At 48.8% G+C, this 20,992-nt stretch overlaps 1 protein-coding gene and 1 non-coding gene across 5 annotated transcripts in view; both read right to left on the reverse strand.

Moving 5' to 3' along the window:
• The window catches only part of PTGIS (prostaglandin I2 synthase), a 46,124-nt gene that overhangs the window by 5,153 nt on the left and 19,979 nt on the right, over positions 1–20,992 (reverse strand). For all 4 annotated transcript variants that reach the window (XM_043883604.1, XM_043883605.1, XM_043883603.1 and 1 more), the window contains 3 exons: positions 19,029–19,180; positions 9,287–9,468; positions 761–929 (listed from right to left, as the gene is read on the reverse strand). In XM_043883604.1, coding sequence (XP_043739539.1) covers positions 761–929; positions 9,287–9,468; positions 19,029–19,180 — 503 coding nt within the window. The remainder of the gene's footprint in view (positions 1–760; positions 930–9,286; positions 9,469–19,028; positions 19,181–20,992) is intronic.
• On the reverse strand, positions 6,420–6,492 carry TRNAE-CUC. The gene has a single exon. It is a non-coding gene; the product is annotated as a tRNA-Glu (tRNA).

Consider the following 20,992-nt stretch of genomic DNA (forward strand, 5'->3'; position numbering starts at 1 on the left):
CTGGGTCTGAGCCTAAAAGAAGCTGCCCGGGAAGTTGGGAGCCAGGCAGATATCTGAGAGGGCTGGGGAGACAGCGGGGTTTGGCTATGTCCGCCTGCCCAGCAGACGTCCTCCTTCTGGAAACAGTTCCCTGTTTTCTTCCGGGGACCACCCCGCTACCCACTCAGGGGTTGTGCTGCGCATTCCACACCCAACACCTGGGATGCGCCGCGACTGGCTAATCAGAGCAGCCCAACCCTCGGAACCTCATGATTGGCTCCGGATGGGCACATGACCTGAAGAGAGCCAATGAGAGCCATTCCTGGGACTTCGGCTAGGAACGTGGCAGAGACGCACACCCTCCCTGGGCAGGCAGCCCGGCGCCACTGGCGGCCATCTTGCCAGCTCGAGACTGGAGTGGAAAATGGAGCTGAGGACGGAGACAGACTGAGACCTGAGGGTGTCGTTAAACCGCCTGGATCTACCTGGGTCTGGAGCTAGTTCCTCTAGACTTTTTAGTTACCTGCCCCCATTGAAATCCCTTTTCTGCTTCAGCCCATTTAAGTTAGATTTTTTGCCACCTGCAACCAAAAGCCTCCTACTAGACCATGAGACTCAGGTAGTGAAGACCGGGGTGTGGAGACACCAGGTCTGTGAAGATAGGCGGCCCAGGGGGGCCTTAGGTCAGAGGAACTGATGGGAACCCATGATGGGGAGGAAGGGTTTTGGGGGTGCCCATGACAACGAGGTCTTTGGAGCTCTCTTGGAGGGTCTGTCTCACCCAGCACAGGCATGCTGTCCAAAACTTTCTGTGGGAGGGTGGTCATCTGCGAAATGGGCTGTTCTGCTCCCAAGAGGACAGTCTCAAGCTCTCCACGGACGGCGGCCAGGGCCTCGGGGTTCTTGAGGAGAAAGAGCAGGAGCCAGAAGGCAGCAGGACCCATGTTCCCCTGCAATGAGAAGAAGCCCCAGAGGGCAAAGCTGAGGTGAGAGTTGATTGGTCTGTGCCGTGGACCCAGCCCTGGCCCAGGTACAGGGGTTGGGAAGCCTGGGTTCCCACCCCACCCCGCCTCACCCCCCACATGACTCACGTCTACCTCCAGCTCAGGACATGGCTCAGACATGCCCTGCGGCTTGGGCATAGCCCCGTGCCTACTTCAAGGCCATTCTTGGCATCCCTGACCTTGAGCAAAATGACCACACTGAGGTCACACAGGTCATCTCTGCAGCTAATCAGTGAACTATGCACAGTGGTTTGAGTGAATCTCCATAGCTAACCAGACCACCTGACCTGCCTCCTGAGAAATCTGTATGCAGGTCAAGAAGCAACAGTTAGAACTGGACATGGAACAACCAACTGGTTCCACATTGGGAAAGGAGTACATCAAAGCTGTATATTGTCACCCTATGCAGAGTACATAATGAGAAATTTCGGACTGGATGAAGCACAAGCTGGAATCAGGATTGCCAGGAGAAATATCAATAACCTCAGATAAGCAGATGACATCACCCTTATGGCAGAAAAGGAAGAAAAACTAAAGAGCCTCTTGATGAAAGTGAACGAGGAGAGTGAAAAAGTCGCTTAAAACTCAACTTTCAAAAAACTAAGCTCATGGCATCCAGTCCTATCACTTCATGGCAAATAGATGGGGAAACAGTGACAGACTTTACTTTGGGGGCACCAAAATCACTGCAGATGGTGGCTGCAGCCATGCTTGCTGGAAGATGCTTGCAGCATCTTTTGGTTTTTTGCTAGCAAGGCATGTGGGATCTTAGCTTCCTGACCAGGGATCAAACCCATACCCCCTGCACTGGAAGGCGAAATCTTAACTTAAAAGATGCTTGCTCCCTGGAAGGAAAGCTATGACCAACGTAGGCAGCATATTAAAAAGCAGAAACATTACTTTGCTGACAAAGGTCCATCTAGTACAAGCTATGGTTTTTCCAGTAGTCATGTAAGGATGTGAGAGCTGGACTATAAAGAAAGCTAAGCACTGAAGAATTGATGCTTTTGAACTATGGTGTTGGAGAAGACACTTGAGAGTCCCTTGGACTGCAAGGAGATCCAACCAGTCCATCCTAAAGGAAATCAGTACTGAATATTCATTGGAAGGGCTGATGCTGAAGCTGGAACTCCACTACTTTGGCCACCTGATGTGAAGAACGGACTCACTGGAAAAGACCCTGATGCTGGGAAAGACTGAAGGCAGGAGAAGGGGACAACAGAAGATGAGATGGTTGGATAGCATCACTGACTCGATGGACATGAGTTTGAGCAAGCTCTGGGAGTTGGTGATGGACAAGGAGGCCTGGCGTGCTGCAGTCCATGGGGTCGCAAAGAGTCAGGCACGACTGAGCGACTGAAGTGAACTGAACTGAATCCGTGAAAATGTTGATAATAAGAACACAATGTATCAATTAAGATTTCTGTTGGGACTTCCCTGGCCAGCAGTTAAGATTTTGCCTTCCAGTGCAGGGGGTATGGGTTTGATCCCTGGTCAGGAAGCTAAGATCCCACATGCCTTGCCAGCAAAAAACCAAAACAAAACAGAAGCAATATTGTACAAAATTCAAGAAAAGACTTTAAAAACAGATTATTGTTAAATCTGAGGATGGATGCATCCTTAGCCCCAGTTCCCCATGCTTCTTAACATCCATGCCTCTTATCATGTGACTCTGTACTTCCTTCCATTAAAGGGGTAGGATGTATTTCCTGGTCCCATGGATTTGGGCTCAGCCATGTGATGTGTTTTGGCCAATAGAATGAGGCAGAACTGACTGAACACAGGCCTTAAGAGACCTTGTGCATTTCCACTTGCCTGGCAAGCCACCTGATCCCAAGAGGAGGCCATTGAGCAGAGCTGAGCTGTCCAGTTGAGCCCAGTCTAGACCAGCTGACTCCTAGCAGCCCCACAGACCGGTGAGTTAAATAAACACTCATCAGGGTATGCCACTGAGTTTTTGTGGTCAGTTGTCATGTAACAATAGGGAACTACTACAATATCTGAATGTTTGCTTTCAAATATTTGAGTATCGTATGTGGATATAGCAAAGCAGCAATAACCAGTGGTGATCGTGAAAGCTATTTGTTTCCTGAACAAAAATTATGTAAAACTTCTCAGGAGTTAGGTAATTAGGAAAATGAATAAAAACTTTTTGCTCCAAGACTGCATCCTTGGCTGAGTAACACTCAGGTATTCAGCATGTGGCTAAATATGTATGGGTACCCTTAAATGAACTCTAGACATGGCTGGAATACAAATTAGCCTTCATTCGGGAGGAAGATTTTCATCTACCATAAATGACTCTCCTATCCAATCTTCATAATGGAATATTAAGTAGTCATCAAATGTCATGTTTACCCAGCGATTCTATTACAGACACAGCTGCATGTGGACAAAAGGACATTTGCACAAGGATATTTATCACAGCGCTGAAGTAACAGCAAAAGACTGGAGGCAACCTCAACATCTAGCAACAGATCAGTGAGATCAACGATGACCCATCCATAGGATGATGATACCGGAAGTGGTTAAAAAGGAACTGACTGCATTTAAATGTGTGTCTGGAGCCAAGATGCACCAAAGCAAGCTGCAGGATGGGGGCTCAGTGTGCGACCGCTTGTGTGTGTATTTGAAGAGGGATATGTACATATGAAGAGCACAGGCCGGCTCTAGAAAGAGACTCTAGAACCTGGCCGCTCAGGTTGCCTCTGGGACAGAAGCTGGGAGGGGCATCAGTGACAGTGGAACGGATTTTCTTTCTCTTTAGCTGCCGTGAATTCGGAGGTGCCAGGTTCCCTCGTCCAGCAGGCACCGGTATCATCCCACTTTTAACTGAAAAGGAAATCTAAGCATGTCCAAGTCCTGCCCGCTGCCCAGCATATATTGGGGGCTCAATGATATTTGTTGAATAAATTATTTGTGGCCCTTTGGGCTGGGGACCTCCAAGGAAGCCTGGAAGGGGGCTGGCAGAGCCCTGGACCAGGACCAAGACCAGGCAGAATTGGGTTCAAATCCTGGCTGCCCACTCCCTATGACTGTACAAGCCCCACCCCTCTCTGGGTTTCAGAACCCCCCTCTTGGTAAAATGGGAGTAAAAACACGCTCACTTCTGGGGTGGCCACAAGGAGTATAAAGGACTCCCTCCTCCGGCTGAGCTCAGAAATGGTCTCTCCCTCTCCCCGGCCCCTCCCTCAGGTTGAGAATCCATAGGAGCCCTGGACTCTCTCTGAGGTTTCCTCCAGCACCTCAGGTCCAGCTGAGACAAGCAAGGTCACTTGCTGTCCATCACTTAAACAGCCGGTGGAATGTAGGTGATAAATAATTCAGCTCTGGGTTAACTCAGTGCCAAGGAACTTTTATCTCGTCCAGATGGTCAGATGGGGGCCACCGCTCATTAATTACAAAGCAGGACCGGGAAAGAAGGCTGCTCAGTCAACTCCTTCAGGAGGAGGCTGCGGCGAGTTAGGGAGGTGACGAAGACTGCCGTCCACCCAGCTGCACAAAGGTGTGAGTGTGCGTGCGTCTGTGTGTGTCTGATCACACAACCTTGAGATCTTTAGACCACTACCCTGGCAGCTGAGTGTTCTCCCGTGGAGCCTTGCCTCAGCTCACCCAGGAGGACACTTCTGGTCTCATCTCATTCCCGCCCGCAGCAAAGTCCACCTTCCAGCAGCCTCCGGGCTCCGGGCTACCTTCTCTGTGAACGTCACCCGGGAGCTGACCTCCAGGGGGCGCTCCCGGGAGCCAGACCCGGTGCGCGGCGACTCACATGCGCCACCTTGTGGCCTCCCCACCGCACTGTCCGTCAACAGGAGCGGGGTTGGCCTGCAGCCTGCCTGCGCCGCGTCACTCCTCAGCCCATTTTCCTTTGGAGTACCGTCTCCACTTCACTAGAAGCCTGTGTGGACTGTCTGGGGCTGAACAAACCCCCTCCAGACCTCAGTGTGGTCATAGGAGTCGGCCTGGTCTAGTCAGTCAGTCAGTGATGGACTCAGAGGGGACGGGTGACCTGGGCTGGGCCAGTGGGTACCAGACTTAGGATCTGCGCTAGAATTCGAGAGAAGCTCTCCGCCACCAGGAGGAGGGGCTGCCAGGAGCTGCTGGTGGCCCTTCCTGCCGCCCCCGGGGCAAGTCCATCTGAGGCTCAAGAAAGCGCAGAGCTGAGGGGTGGAGGAGAGCACAGATAACATTTCATTTGGGGGGGGCATTAAATTTTTTTTTCTAAGGGAATAAAAGAATGCGTGCAAAGTTGGTCCTGGACTGGACCCTGGAAGAGAAAAGGGAAAAACTGGGGAGATCTGAACGAAGTACGGACTTTCAGTGACGAGTTGGCAGTGCTGACTGCTTAGTTTCCCCGCATGCGCTGTGGTTCTGTGAGAGGTTAACACTGGGGGAAGCTGGGGGAAGGGTATTCAGGAACTCTGTTCTATCTCTGCAACTCTCCTGTAACCTAAAATTATCTCAAAATCAAACTACCGAAGGGGGAAAACCCACTTCTGTGCACAGCTATTACTCTTATTTCCCTGACCTCCGCTTTTCAGATGGCGACAGTGAAGCGACCTGTTGAAGCTGGTCAGCGGGCAGAGCTGGGGTTCCGCCCGAGTCTGTCTGACTGACCTGAAACACCGCTTCTGCTTTTCATCCTCACAGCGCAGCGCCTCCATGATCGTGATCTCCCGTTGGCCTAGCATCTGCAGACCTCCTCTCTGGTCTCCCTGCCTCCACTTCCCGCCTACCACAGTCTGTTCTCAGCAACGTAGCCAGAATGACCCCCCTAAAGCAGAAGGCGTAGCCAGAATGACCCCCCTAAAGCAGAAGGCAGGCCATGTCCCTCCTCTGCTCAGAGCCTTTAAAGGGTTCCCATTTCAGAGGAGAAGCCGGAAGTCCTCCCCGCGGCCTGCAGGGCCCTCCTTGGTCTGGCATCTGCCACCTCCCTGCCTTGTCACCCTCGTCCCCACCTCAGGGCCTTTGCACTCACTGTCTTCCCTCCCCATCCTACACATCTACATGGCTCACGTCCCCGCTGAGTTTCTGTTCAGATGCCACCTTCCTGGTGAGGCTTTCCTTGACCACTCAGAAAAGCAGCCCCTCTTCACTCCCTGTCCCTGCTTTATGCATAGAACTCATTGTCTGTAATACATTAACATGCTTATCAATTGTCTTCTCTCATCAGAATGTCAGCTCCCTTAAGGGCAGGGATCTTAGTTCTGCTCACTGCTCTATTCCCACCGTCTAGAATGGTGTCTGGCACATGGGTGGCTGCACACTAAATACTTCTTGAATTTTTTTAAAGGACTTTTTAAAAATTGTATTTATCTATCTGTGTGTTTATTTGACTGCACCAGGTCTTCACTCCGGCATGCAGGATCCTTAGCTCTGGCACGAGGGATCTTTGAGTTGCATAAGGAACTCCTAGTTGCAGCATGTGGGATCTAGTTTCCTGACCAGGGATCGAACCTGGGCCCCCAGCACTGAGAGTGCAGAGTCCTAGCCACTGGACCACCAGGGAAGTCCCTTGAATATGGTTATTGAGCTCTGGTTATCAGCCAAGCACAGGTACCGGACTTCACCTGGATCACTGCCTTTCACCCTCCCCACAACGCCTTGAGGAACGTCCTGCTGTCTCTGTTTTACAGAGGAGTAAACCGAGCTAGTAAAACTGAGATAGTAAAGTGTCTGCCTGCAACGCGGGAGACCTGGGTTCGATCCCTGGGTCAGGAAGATCCCCTGGAGAAGGAAATGGCAACCCACTCCAGTACTCTTGCCTGGAAAATTCCAGAGATGGAGGAGCCCAGTGGGCACAGTCCATGGGGTCACAAAGAGTCGGATACGACTGAGTGACTTCACTTTTTTCACTCTCTAAGCCGAGGCACCAAGAAATTAAGGGTCTGACTTTCCAGGGAGTGGCAGAGATTCAGGATCCAAGTTCAGGGAGGCTGGCACAGAGTCTGTGCCCCAAACTCCTGAGCTACCCAGTCTCTTGGCCCTGCTCTCAAGACTCAAGATCTCAAAGGGTCTTCCACCAGCCCGAATTATGGACACTGCCAACGACTCAACCTTAGAGGACATCCCGACCCCAGCTCCTGCCTAGTTCTCCTGGCGCCGCCAGAGGCTGTTCCCCAGACTTGCTGCCACTCAAGCCCCCAGGCCAGCATCCAGTTCCGCTGACAGAGGCCATTTCCATAAGGGATTCTGGGGACAGTTTGGAGCTCCAAGTCGCTGCCCATAAATATGTTATTAGACATTAATGGGGCCCCAACTACTGATTAAACCCACCCCCATCCCTTGCCAGCCTCTGCCTGCAAGAACATTTTATGGTTCTGAGAGAAAATTAAAAATAAGTCATAAGTCGATGGGAGAGGAATTACCCAGAAATGTCAGCCTGTGCAACCGCCCGTCACTGCCGAGGTGAGGCCAAGAGAAGGAGGGGCTCTGGGCTGCGGGGAGGGGGGAGCCAGGCCTGGAGATGCAGTGTTCTCGCTGCTTTCTCTCGCTGCCAGCGACATCCGGGCCATCACCAGCTCCACTGGCACTGCCTTCCCTTTGCTTCCAAAATCTATCTAGTTCTTCCTTGTCTCCGTGGTCCTGCCACCATTGTCTGCTCACCATGTCCCCGCTTCTCAGATCCTGTCCCTCCTCTGCTCAGAACCCTGCCAGGGCTCCCACTTCACCCAGAAAAAAAATCTCGAGTCTTTACTGAGTAGGACCCAAGGGCCCTCCATGATCTCTGCCCTCAGTCCCACAGCCCCCCTGCCCCCCACTCTGCTTTGGCTGCACTCAGCTCCTCGATGCAGTTCAAACATGTGGCATGATCCAACCCCAGGGCCTTTGCACATGCTGTTTCCCCTTCCCGGAATATTCTATCCCCATACCCTCCCCAAGTCCCCAGATCTAGCTCTTTCTTATCATCCAGGGTTCAGCTCAGTCATCTCTTCCCCAGAGAGGCCACCCTGGCCAGAGTAGACCCCCAGGACCTATCTAGTCATGACCCTGTTTTATATCCTGCGTGTCAGCACCTAAAATCACCCTGCGTGTTTCCTTGATGTCTCCCCGGCCCCTACTCCTGGCTAAAATATGAGCAACACGGAGTAGTGTCTTTGAGGTCCATGGTGAGTACTCAGTGGGACGTTTATTTTTCTTGAGCAAGTAATTTATTTTCAGAATCCCCAATGCAAACATAATACATTGAATAATGAAGCAAAATTATCTCAGGTCATTGTAAATAGGATTCAGTCAAGTTTGGCTTCAATCAAAATGGATTTTAGGTCTGTCTGGCTTTTTTTTTTTTTTTTCATTTTTTTTTTAATCAAAAACTTTTTATTGGAGTATAGTTGCTTTACAATGTTGTGTTAGTTTCTGGATGATAAGCAAAGTGAATTAGCTATATGTACATAGATATATATCCCCTCTTTTTTAGATATCCTTCCCATTTAGATCAACTCAGAGCGGGGAATAGAGCTGGAACTTCTATACGAGTCTTCAAGATAACTGATTTGCACACTTCAGTAACCTCAAGGTCATGAAAAACAATGAAAGGCACCAAAACTGTTCCATACTAAAGAAAACTAAGGAAAAAAAAAAAAAGAAAACTAAGAAGGCATAATGACTAAATGCAGTCTGTGATCCTGCATTCAGTGCTGGACCAAGATGAGATTATTAAAACAACTGGCAAAACTGCAATGTGGGCTGTATATTAGATAATGGTCCTGTATCTGGGTTAATTGTCCTGAATCTGATCACTGGGCTGTGGAGATGGAAGAGAATATTCTTGCTCCTAGGAGACGCACAATGAAGAAATTAGGGGCAAAGAATCATGATGCCTGCAACTAATTTGCAAATGATTCAATAAGATAATCAGAGTAGGAGAGAGAGAAAGCAAACGTGGTCAAATGTTTAAAACTGGGGAATCTAACGTTGTGAATCAACTATACTCCAATAAAAATACATAAAATTGAGGAATTAAGGTGAACTATATATGAGTTCATGAAGCTTCTCTGTAAGTTTGACATTTTTCCAAATTAAAAATGTGTATATTGAATGAAAGGTCCTGTTCATGAGACACTTTGACAGTTGAGAGAGTGAGGGAAGGGGGGCAGACAGCTGGGTGTGTGTGCACAGACCCACACCCACACTCCTAGTGGCCCATACTCAATGTGTACAGGCACACACACAGGCCCATGCACACGGATTCGCAGGCGCGTGGCCGTAGTGCGCCGCACAGTACACACGTGTGCGTGCCCCCCCCCCACACACACACACGCACTCACATGCACAGCCTCACATCCACACCCGCTGGCACCCACCTGTGTGGCCCAGAGCTGCAGCACCAGGGCGCGGGCCTGCATCTCCTCCGACACGCCCAGCTCCTCCAGGTGCAGCAGGTAACTCTCCAGCCATTTGCTCCGGTGGGCCCGACGGGCCAGCCTGGCTGGGGCCAACAGCTTCCACAGGTGACCTTTGACCTTGCCCACCTGGTCCTTATCCCCTGCAGGGATGGAGCACAGAGGATGGGGGGTTACAGCTCCACCTCCAGCCCGGGGCCACCCTGCCCTGCCCTCCCCGCTGAGGCCAAGGGTCTTCAGGTCACCCCAGGGGGTGTGGGGAGTTCCTGCAGGAGGAAGCTCCAGGGGCCCCGGTCCTGAAATGCAGGCCTGGTCGAGAGGAGGTGCTCCGCCAGCATCTGTTAAATGAACGGTTTCTTCGCAGAGCAGGGGAGGGGACAGGAAACAGGGGCCATGTGCTCCTTTCCCGGGGCCTGATCCCACGTGTGTGTGGAGACCCTGAGGGCACAGCGTCGGCCAGGAGAAATGACCGAGTGGACCGCCAAGAGGGGACAGATGGGTCTGGGCTTCAAACTCAACACCTGCAGGAAAGGCAGGTCCCGTGCAGGAGGGCGGAGGGCCCAGCGGGGCCTGGCGGGGGTCCCAGGGCCGCACTCAGCCCCACCCCCAGCACCCCCCAGGCCTGACAGACAAGGCACAGCCAGGGAGCCCAGGATTCCGGCAGGAGCTGAAACCCAGATGTTCACACGGAATCCTCTCATGTGTTTTAAAGTTAGCATCTCAGTAAGTCATTTTCAATTACCATGCAGGTCACAAAAGCTTCTCTGAGGGTCTGCTTTGGAACCCGGATCACCAGTTCACAAACACCATTAAATAAATGACAGTGTGTTTACATTCTGGAAAACTGTGCAGCGGCCCACACACACAGACCACTGAAGGCATAAAGTCAGTGCTTACTATTCATATATTTTGTTAATACTACAAGACGATGCTGCATTGACATATGTGCAAATATAAAATTTGTTTTTTTCTCTCCCCAAAATCACCCTTTGGAAAAGAAGGAGTCACTCGGATTGCTACAAAATTCCAAAGTACTAGCAACTCTCTCACTGACTTTTTTGAGCCACAAAGCAGTGTTTCAGGAAGACCCATCTACCCAGTGGCTCTAAACCAGGCTTCATGTGACAGAATGTAAAAGGCAGGCAAAACTTATTTAAGCATATTAATTACGTTTTCACATAATATACTCCATATGCTTTTCTTCCACCTCTAGACACTTTTCCAGGTGACATACTTCTCAATTTAAAGCAATGAGGCCAACTGTTCATCTGAAATACATGATTTTCCTGTTATGTATATTTGCTATGTGTTACATGTATTTTCGGGGCTTCCCTGCTGGCTTAGTGGTAAAGATGCCAAGGCAGCGGGATGGGGAATACATGTAAATCCATGGCTGATTCATGTCAATGTATGGCAAAAACCACTACAATATTGTAAAGTAATTAGCCTCCAACTAATAAAAAATAAATGGAAAAAAAAAAAAGAGATGCCAAGGCAGGAGACACGGGTTTTATCCCAGGTCCAGGAAGATCCCACAGGCCGTGGAGCAACTAAGCCTGTGTGAGCCGCAACGACTGAGCCCATGCACCTAGAGCCTGCGCTCTGGAACAAGGAAAGCCACCACGAGGCGAAGCCCTTACGCCACAACTAGAGAGTAGCTCCCCCACCGTGCTGCAACTAGAGAAAAACGCTTGTAGCAATGAAGACCTACAGCAGCTCTTAAAAAAAAAAGGAGTCATAATAAAATAAATAAATAAAAGATCCAGGAAAAAGTCTTCAGAAAAATAAGTAAAAAATAAACTATATTGGCAATTTGGTAAAACCAGCTTAACATTTTTAGAGCCCATAGAATAGTGTAGGACACACAAAATCTTACACAAGATTTCGTTACAGCTACTCTCTTAGGAAAAAGCAGTGCCCACACCAGTGTGTTTACCATGTATTTGTGGGCAAAAGAGAAAAGAAAGAATAACATCATGTCCTCTTGTATCCACATGAAGGAACTCCGGAAGGACCCACGAGAAACTAGTAACAGCAGCCAACTGTGGGCGCGGTGGGGCGGGGGGACAGGGTGGAAGGAAGGATGACAAGGACGGATGGGAGACATCTCACTGTTACCATTTTGTATTTTCAACGTTTGAATCACGTGAAACGAAATCTGGCACCAACCCCAGCCCCGTAAAGAATTTCCAGCGAAACATCATAGATTCATGGGTGGATAGATTCAAAAAGTACATTCCATGTTTCAATTGGATGATACGGGAGTGAAGAAAGAGGTTCTGGAAAACCGAGTTTGGTGACTCCACCTGCCACCCCGCTGATGGAGATGACACAGGTGTCCAGACTGAGCCTGAATAAGCCACTTCCTGAGAGGTGAGTGTGAGAAGCAAGAGACATTTCTAAACGGTTAGTTTGTACAACCTGTGAGCCTAACCACTGCTGCTCAACAAGATCGATAAGATGCTGTTTCATTTCCGGTCCTAATTATTTCCACGTTTAGGTTGACTAAAAAGACAAACAAACCAAACCAAACCAAACCAAAACAAAACCCTTCCTGCTGGGAAAACCAGGGCTTGCTGTGTTTGGATCTGAGTATAACTGGGGTGTACTGTATTTTACATGTGCACCTGGAGGAGGGCCAAGACTAACTGTCCAGAAAGCAAGCCGCAAGTCACATATGCTGACTGAGCACATGAAATGTGGCCACTCAGAATCGGGAGGTCCCGTGAGTCAAAAGTACATACCAGATTTCAAGTCTTGGCGACAGACACAAAATGTAAAATATCGCAGTAGTTTTATATTAATTACATGCTAAAATGCTTATCGTTTAGATATACTGGGTTAAAGAAAAATATTATTAAAGTTGATTTCACCTCTCTTTATATTTAACTTTATGTATTTATTTTACTTTTATGGGATTTTTTCCCCTGGCTGCGCCCTGCAGCATGTGAAATCTTGGTTCCCCAATCAGGGATCAAACCTGTGCCCCCTGCAGTGGAAGCCTGGAGTCTTAAATACTGGAATGCTGTGGAATTCCCCTTCATTTTTTTAAATAATGTGTCTACTAGAAAATGTAAAGTTACATATGTGGCCGGCATTCTATTTCTACAGGACGGCACTGTTTTAGCAACTGTTGTTCGGTTGCTCAGTCCTGTCCGACTATCCGTGACCCCATGAACCGCAGCTGTACAACACTCAGTTGATAACAATGGTTACCCTGGAGACAGATGCAGGGGGAGTGAGGTCAAAACAGTATACGCCTTCTTTGCAATATTTCATTTTTTCACAAGAGGCAGGGGAGCCCACTTAAGAGCCCAAGCTCTGGAGCAGCGTGCCTGACCTTGAGTAAGGCGCCTCACCTCTGAACATCTCGGTTTTCTCACCTATAAATTAGGGTCAGAGTACTCACCACACAGGGCTGTTCAGAGACTGAATGCATTCACATATGAAGCCTGAAGACTGATGCCTGGCCCAGGCCGAATAAACATTAGCTATATTATTAAACAAAGCTGAATGAATGTTAGTACATTATTAGTCCAAGAGGAAGGTAGTCATGTATTATTTCCATTATTAAGAAGTAATAAATTGTGAAACAAAGATCACCTGGTTTGCAGCCATAGCGACCCAGGTTGAGATCCCAGTTCTGCCCCTTCCTAGGGGGACAATCTTGGGTAATCATTCTGTATTTCTGAGACTCAGTTCCCCATCTGAAAAATGGGGGCAACCTGGCTCAGAGGACCATTAGGAGAACTCAAAAAGATCACATGCAGAGCACAATGCATACTGGAAGGGGTTTGGCAAATTGCACTTGCTATATCCTGCCATTCTGATAAGGTATTATTTACCAGCCCCCATGTAATGACTCAAGGCTGTGAATCAGAAGTACCAGGCTCATATGATTGGTAACTTGGTCGGAAGTAGGAGAAACAGGTTCAATCCCAGACTTCCCATGCTGTGTGGGCTCGGCTGAGGCCCTGTCCATCTGAGCCTCAGTCGCATTTTTTTTCTCAAATATTTCTTTCTTTATTTGCTGCACCAGGTCTTAGCTGCAGCACTTGGGATCCTCGCTCTCCATTGAGGCACGCCAGATCTTTAGTTGTGGCATGTGAACTCCTAGTTGTGGCATGTGGGGTCTAGTTCCCTGACCCCCTGCACTGGGAGTCAGAGTAGCCACTGAACCACCAGGGAAGTCCCTCAGTCTCCGCATTTGTAAAGCAAGAGGTCTAGGTTTGGAAACACCTCTGTCCCCTGGAGACCCAAGAGTACAGTTCAGAAAGGCCCCCAGTGGAGAAAAATTTTTAAAGTCTTGTGTTTCACCTTTAAAATGCATTTGATTTTTGCATTAGACCCTGTGATTCTTTAATAGAAGAATGCTTCCTGCACCCAAACAGCATTCAAATAAAACAGCCAACAATCCGGTGAAATGATTATTCCAAAAAGAAGCGGTTTGCTTAGCTCAGGGCTCTATTTAACTCCCTACTGCCCCCCAACTCTCTCCTGTATGAGAAGCACCAAATTCGATTGTTTAAGGGTCCCCAAAAGCTCAATCTTCTTTTAAAATGTTTATATTTCTAAAACCAGAGAAGGAATAATGCATGAAAATAGTAAACAACAACAACATAATAAAGGAAAAAGAAACTCTAAGACAGTGGTCCCCAAACTTTTTGGCACCAGGGACCGGTTTCAATTTTCCAGGGAAGACAGTTTTCCACAGATAACATGGGAATGAATATCCGTGGCTCTGTAGACACACGGGAGCGTCTCTGTGGGTTAACTCCAAGAAGCGGAAGTACAGGATCCTATGCTGACAGGTTCTACCAAATTGCTTTTCCAAAGTAGCTGCATAGCTTCACATGCCCCACAGCAAGCTCTGGGGGCCCTTCTGCACCCCAGCTTCCCGTCCTAAGTTGAGAAACTGCCCCCCACATTGCCACCTGCTGCCCATACTGAGAAATGCAGCCTTCCCACACCCAGCCCAGAGCTGCTCCAGGGATAAACAGGAGGGTCCCTCTCTGCATCTGCCCAGACTCCCCCGGGCATCTGTATGGACGAAACAGCAACAGAGAAACTGCTCTTTCCTGGAGAAGCGATCAGTACTGGGCTGTATCAGTGCTCCGTGCACCAGGTTTTGCAATCAAACAGACCAAGCCTCTATCTTGCTGCTCTGCCACCTACCAGCTATGTATCTATGAAAAATGACTTCACTTCTCTGAGCCTCAGTTTCTTCACCTGAAGAAAGCGTTTAATAATACCAACTTTCATCGGAAGGACTGATGCTGAAGCACCGATACTTTGGCTACCTGATGCAAAGAGCCGACTCATTGGAAAAGACCCTGATGCTGGGAAAGATTGAGGGCAGGAGGAGAAGGGAGTGACAGAGAATGAGATGGTTGGATGGCATCACTGACTCAATGGACATGAGTTTGAGTAAACTCCAGGAGATGGTGAAGGACAGGGAAGCTTGGCATTCTACAGTCAAGTGGGGTTGCAAAGAACTGGACACAACTTAGCAACTGCACAATACCAACTTTCCAGCACTGATGTCAGGATTCCATAAGATAAGGAGCTGTCTCAAAAAAGACACTAAGAATCATGAACAAGCAACTCACAAAGAGGAAAAGCAAATGACTGGTAACACTAAAAGATGTTTTTTCATTACAGGATGAAATGCCCATAAAGCCAGATGCCCTTTTTGCCTATCAGATTAGTAAGGATTTAAAGACTCATGCTCACAAGGTTGTGGGAAAACGCAAACTAAAACGACCGATTACCCACTTCTGCCCATTAGACTGGCAAACCACTGGAAAGACTGATAAAATCTGGTGAGGAATGAGCAGACGCCTTCCCTTTGGGTAGGCGTATGAATCGCTCCATGGTTTTGTAAAAGATACAGCAACAGCGAATAAAAATTTTAATGTGTATGCCCTTTAACCTGGCAAACCCACTTCCAGGAAACTGTTAGCAAAAAATAAAATCATCAGATTGTAGAAGAGATAACAAGTACAATGAAGTACTGTAACAGCCACACACACAAAAAGGAAACAATTATAAATATCCATTGGAGGGGGACAGCTGTCTAAATAGTGACCTGAAAGAGCCAGAAAGATGTCTGGATTTTTTATGTTGATTTTCACATCCTTCTGCTTTGCTATATATATATATATATATATATATATATAGGTACACATATATACATATGTGTACATATACATATATATACATATGTGTACCTATATATATTATTCTTGAGTTAGTTTTATAGATTTTCTGGGGTTTTCTGTGTATAGTATCAGATTACTTGCAAATATGGATAGTTTTATTTCTTCTTTACTCATTATTATATTGGTAATTGATTTCTCTTACCTAATTGCATTGGCTAATGCCTCTAGAAGATATTTGAATTAACAAGGGAGATTGTGCAGCTATGTTGTTAGATTAGATCATAAATATAATCCTTTTTTGTAAATACACACAGTGACACTTTAGATATATATACTTGTTTCCATTGTTTAAATAGAGTATCCCTACAAAACACTGAAGGGATATATCAGCATGTTAACACTGATTTCCATAGGAAGATGGGTTTGGAAGAGTATTATTACTTTTTCCTGTCTACATCTATCACAAGAACGTGTTTCTTTTTAAAAAACCATTTCTTTATTTGGCTGTGTCAGATCTTCACCATGGCATATGGGATGTTTGATCTTTGCTGCGGCGTGAGGGGTATTTAGTTGCAGCTGTGAACTCTTTAGCTGCGGCATGTGGGATCTAGTTCCCTAACCAGGGATCAAACCCGGTCCCCTTGCATTGGGAGCACAGAGTCTCAGCCACTAGACCACCAGAGAAGTTCCTATGTTTCTTTCTTTTCTATGTATACATAATTTTAAAAATTTACTGATTTTATTTTCGTTATATTGTTATTTTTGCCTTCACGGAGGCATCGTTGCTTTGCACGGGCGTTCTCTAGCTGCGACGAGGGCTGTAATCTGTTGTGGTGCCCGGGCTTCTCACCGAGGTGCCTTCTCTTGCTGTGGAGCACCGGCTCGAGGCGGGCGGCTGCAGCTCAGGGCTCAGGGGGTGCAGCTCGTGGGCTCGGGGGCGAGGGCTCAGTAGTCGTGGGCTCAGTAGTCGTGGTACACAGACTTAGTTGCTCCAAAGCATGTGGAATCGTCCCAGGCCAGGCATTGAACCCTGTATCGCCTGCATTGGCAGGCGGATTCTTATCCACTGGGCCACCAGGGAAGTCCCCTATGTTTTTTGGCTTTTTTTAACTTAAACAATATAATGTATTAAAGTTTGATTTTTTAAAATATTAATATATAAATAAAGGAAATGGGGTCATGAGCTGTTGTAAGCATTGAATGACACAATGTTTAACCTGGTATCTGGCACAAAGAAATTGCTCAACAGATAACGTTTTTTCTTATTACCTCAGCCAATGCTAACAGCCACCTTCTAGGAAGATCCTACTGTTCTCTCCATTTTGCAGATGGGATCACTGAGGCACGGAGAAAATACATCAGAGCCAGTGAGCCACCTCAAGCCACCTGAGCCCAGAGTCTGTCTCAACCACTGCCTTCAACTGCCCCTCGAGAGAGAAGACCCAGAGCAAAAAAAAGAAGTTAAGTAACTTGCCCTAAATCACCAGCAAGGGAGCAGCAAGGTATTGATGCAAATCCAGGTCTTGCTGCAAGTTTCTGAGACCAGGACACAGTGTTTCTCAGCCTTTCCATGGCTGAGTTGTCAGAAACTTGTCAAAAACGCAGTGTCCCAGTCTCCCTGGAGAAAGTGTTAGTCGCCCAGTCCTGTCTGACTCTTTGCAACCCCATGGACTGTAGCCTGTCAGGCTCCTCTGTCCATGGAATTCTCCAGTTAAGAACATTGGAGTGGATTGCCATGCCCTTCTCCAAGGGATCTTCCCGACCCAGGGATCGAACCTGGGTCTCCTGCATTGCTTTGCCTACAAAGGTCCGTCTAGTCAAAGCTATGGTTTTTCCAGTAGTTATGTGTGGATGTAAGAGTTGGACGGTAAAGAAGGCTGAGCACTGAAGAACTGATGCTTTTGAACTGTGGTGTTGGAGAAGACTCCTGAGAGTCCCTTGGACTGCAAGGAGATCCAACCAGTCAAACCTAAAGCAAATCAGTCCTGAATATTCATTGGAAGGACTGATGCTGAAACTGAAGCTCCAATACTTTGGCCACCTGATGCTGACACATTAGAAAAGACCCTGATGCTGGGAAAGATTGAAGGTGGGAGGAGAAGGGGACGACAGAGGATGAGATGGTTGGATGGCATCACCGACTCAATGGACATAAGTTTGAGCAAGCTCCGGGAGATGGTGAAGGACAGGGAGGCCTGGCGTGCTGCAGTCCACGGGGTCCCAAAGAGTCGGACATGACTGAGTGACTAAACAACTCCTACATTGCTGGCAAATTCTTTACCCTCTGAGCCACCAGGGAAGCTCATTCAAATCAAAAGGACTGGGGTGGTGCTTGGAGACTTATTAACAACGGCCCCAGAGGACCCTTCTCCCTGAGGAAGTCTGAGTCACAGTGGCCAGGGGAGAATGCATCCCAGGGGTTCCTATAGACCTGGTTCCCTGAATCCAGCAGGAAGCTTTCTACCGATATTGATTCCCCTCTGTAGCCACGAAAACGAAGGCGGTGGGTTTTTATAAACCCACGTGGGAAGTTCGAGATGTGGAGCTCAATGAAAACTCTGGAGCAGAACAATTCCTCCAGAGTGCTACACTGATGTTAAAAAAAGCACAGGGCTAAACACTTACGGAAATGACGGCATTTGTGCTCAGAAAGACACATACAAACACATGCACAACCACAAACTGGAAACCACCCAGGTGCCCCACCCAGGAGTGTTCAACAAATTGTGATTATTACTCCAGTGAAATAGTGCAGAGCGACGGAAGAGAAACCCTAGACACACAACCACCTCCATGAATCTCACAGACATAAAGTTGGGTGAAAGAAATCAGACACCCAAGTGCACATATTCTATGATTCTTTTTATAGGAGGTTCAAGAACAGGTAAAAGTAGCTGAGGTGGAAAAAATCCATACAGTGGCTAACGTTAGGGGGTGGATATTGACTGGGAAAGGGCATGGAACGTTTAGATTGATCTCTCAGCTGTGCATTTAGGACTGTGTGCTTTCCTGTATGTAAAATACACCTCAATAAAAAAAAAAGAATTCTGTGTGTGTGTTTAGAGAAAACTCTCCATGCTAGTAATAAAGGTCACCTCTGTGGAGGGGAAGGGAAGTGGTGGACTGGGATGAGGAGAAGGTGGAGAAATCTTTTATTATTCCCTCTAAATTATTCTATTTGGCTTAAACTTCTTATAATCAGTATAAACTACTTGTAAGAATTTCTAAAGGAAAAAAAAAGAAATTTTAAAGCAAACTAAATGTTAAACCTAGAAAAGAAACAGACACACACAAAAGGTCCCCAAGCCCCACTCCAGAGGTGCTGTATCAGAATTTCCAACAGGAACCCCAGCTCCAGTCCAAGCCCTGCCTCCCCACCAGTGTGCTCTTGCATACCCCCCATGACAGAGACCTCACTACCTCAAAAGGCATTTGAATATTTTCCTTCCCGTGTCGTCTATGATCCTTCAGCTTGAGGGTGGACTCCCTCTCTGGGCCCCTCTGCCAGCCCCACAGCCCACCGAGGACCCCACGGTGCTTACCCGCTGACAGTGAGCCACGCGCCAGCTTGGGGAGCTGCAGGTCCAGCTGGCGGAAGGCGTGGAAGACCTCGGCTGAGTGGACGCGGTCCTGGGCCTGGCTCTCCTGAGTGTGTGGGGGTGCCTCAACGCCATACTGGGTCAAGTAGCCGGCTCTGGGGGCGGCAAGCAGAGGGTCAGCAGGCCGTCTCTGAATGGTCCCAGCTGAGCTCTCCGGGCTGCCTACGAGCTTTTCTTCATTCGTACCCCTGGGGAGCACCAGATTTTCCTACCCTGTGTCAGGGATGGTTCTGGGCCAGAGAGTCAGCAGAGAAAACATGCAAAACCCTCAGGACAGACAGGGAAGCGAGTGGAGGAGTCGTGGGCCAGCCGGGGCTCAGAGGGAGGGCCAACGAGGAGAGGCAGGGGAGGGGCGCTCCTTCTGGTCAAGCTGCAGGACGGGCAGAGGAGGGGTCCAGGGCGCAGGGAAGAGCCAACCTCTGCCGCAAGAAGGAGCGCGGATGCGCTGTTGGAAGTGGGTAAGCAGAGCAGGTGGAAGGGCGAGATGGGGGCCCCTGGTCAGGAAAAGAGGTTCCTGCCCCTGGAGAGGAAGTCAGGGCAGGCTTCTTGGAGGAGGCAGCATCTGAGCTGGAACCTGCAGCATAAGCAGGGGACAGGGGTTCTCGCAGAGGGCACAGCCCAGGCAAAGGGCTGGAGCCAAGGGAGCATCCATGGCTGGGTCCGAGGACTGCCAGGAGCTGGGCTGGAGTGGCCTGGGAATCGCCAGAGCCCATCACACAGGCCTGACCATCAACATGGGAAGGCCGGCCTTGACCTCAAGGGACAGGGCCTGGTGGGGGAGTAGGGAGAAAGGATGAGACACAAGAGCAAGTGTAAGCCCTCAGTGTGTGTGTGTGCGTGCACACACACACACCATACACACACACACACACACATTCACGCTGCCCGCAGGAATGCTCCCAGAGGAATCGTCTCCACCACCTATGTTTTCACTTTCAAAGCTCCAGGAGCCCAGCCCCACCAGCCTCAGTCCTGGGAGGGAAACCACAGGTTTTCACTTTTTCCACGTGGGAGAGGGGCCAGGACTTCTGAGAGAGACACTGAAACAGCCTCCCGCAGCTCCGCCTAGTCCCTGGATCACCCAGGACAGGGTTTCTCCAGAGGAGAGGATGGAAGCAGGGGTGGGGGGTGGGGGGGCTGAGAGATGCCTGTCTAGTCCCCACTTAACCCCTCATTTACACAGTACAGATGTGCAGTAAGTCTTCAATAAACATTCTGTCAATGGATGGGTGGATGGGTGGGACAGAGCGGGGGAGGATGGGTGGATGAATAAATGAATGGGAGGATGGGTGGGTGGATGGACGGATGGGAGGGAGGATGGGTGGGTGGATGGATGAATGGAAGGATGGGTGGATGGATGGATGGATAGGAAGGAGGGAGGGAGAGTGGGTGGATGGATTGGTGGGTGGATGGATGGATGGGTGGATGGATGGATGGGTGGATGGGTGGATGGGTGGATGGGTAGATGGATATATGGATAGCTAGAACTCAATCCCGAAAACACTGATCTTAGAAGAAAATCAGGGCCACCATGATTCTGAGCTCAGTTTTCCGACCTGCTCTCCTACCTTTTCCCTGCATCCCACTTCCCTCCCCTCCTCCCATCTTGGCCTCCACATCCCCCAGAGATGGCGAGTTCAACACCTGCCCATCACACTGGACTAAGAAGGAAGCAACCCTTCCTTCAGAATGGCTGGAACGAGCTCTGACCTCTGGGCCCCACTGATGCCGCTGCATCAGCCCGGAAGGAATTCCCTGCTCCTTCTCCTCCAAACGTGTAAGCCCTGGGTCCTCATCTCCAGACAAACGCCCTCAGTCCCCTTACGGCAGAAGTTGTAAAGGTGCAGCCCACAGACGGGATTCAGTCCAGAAACGTGTTTGATTTGGTTAATCGTGTTTTCCTTAAA

This window comes from Cervus elaphus, chromosome 23, assembly GCF_910594005.1.
Source record: "Cervus elaphus chromosome 23, mCerEla1.1, whole genome shotgun sequence".
Lineage (NCBI taxonomy): Eukaryota > Metazoa > Chordata > Mammalia > Artiodactyla > Cervidae > Cervus > Cervus elaphus.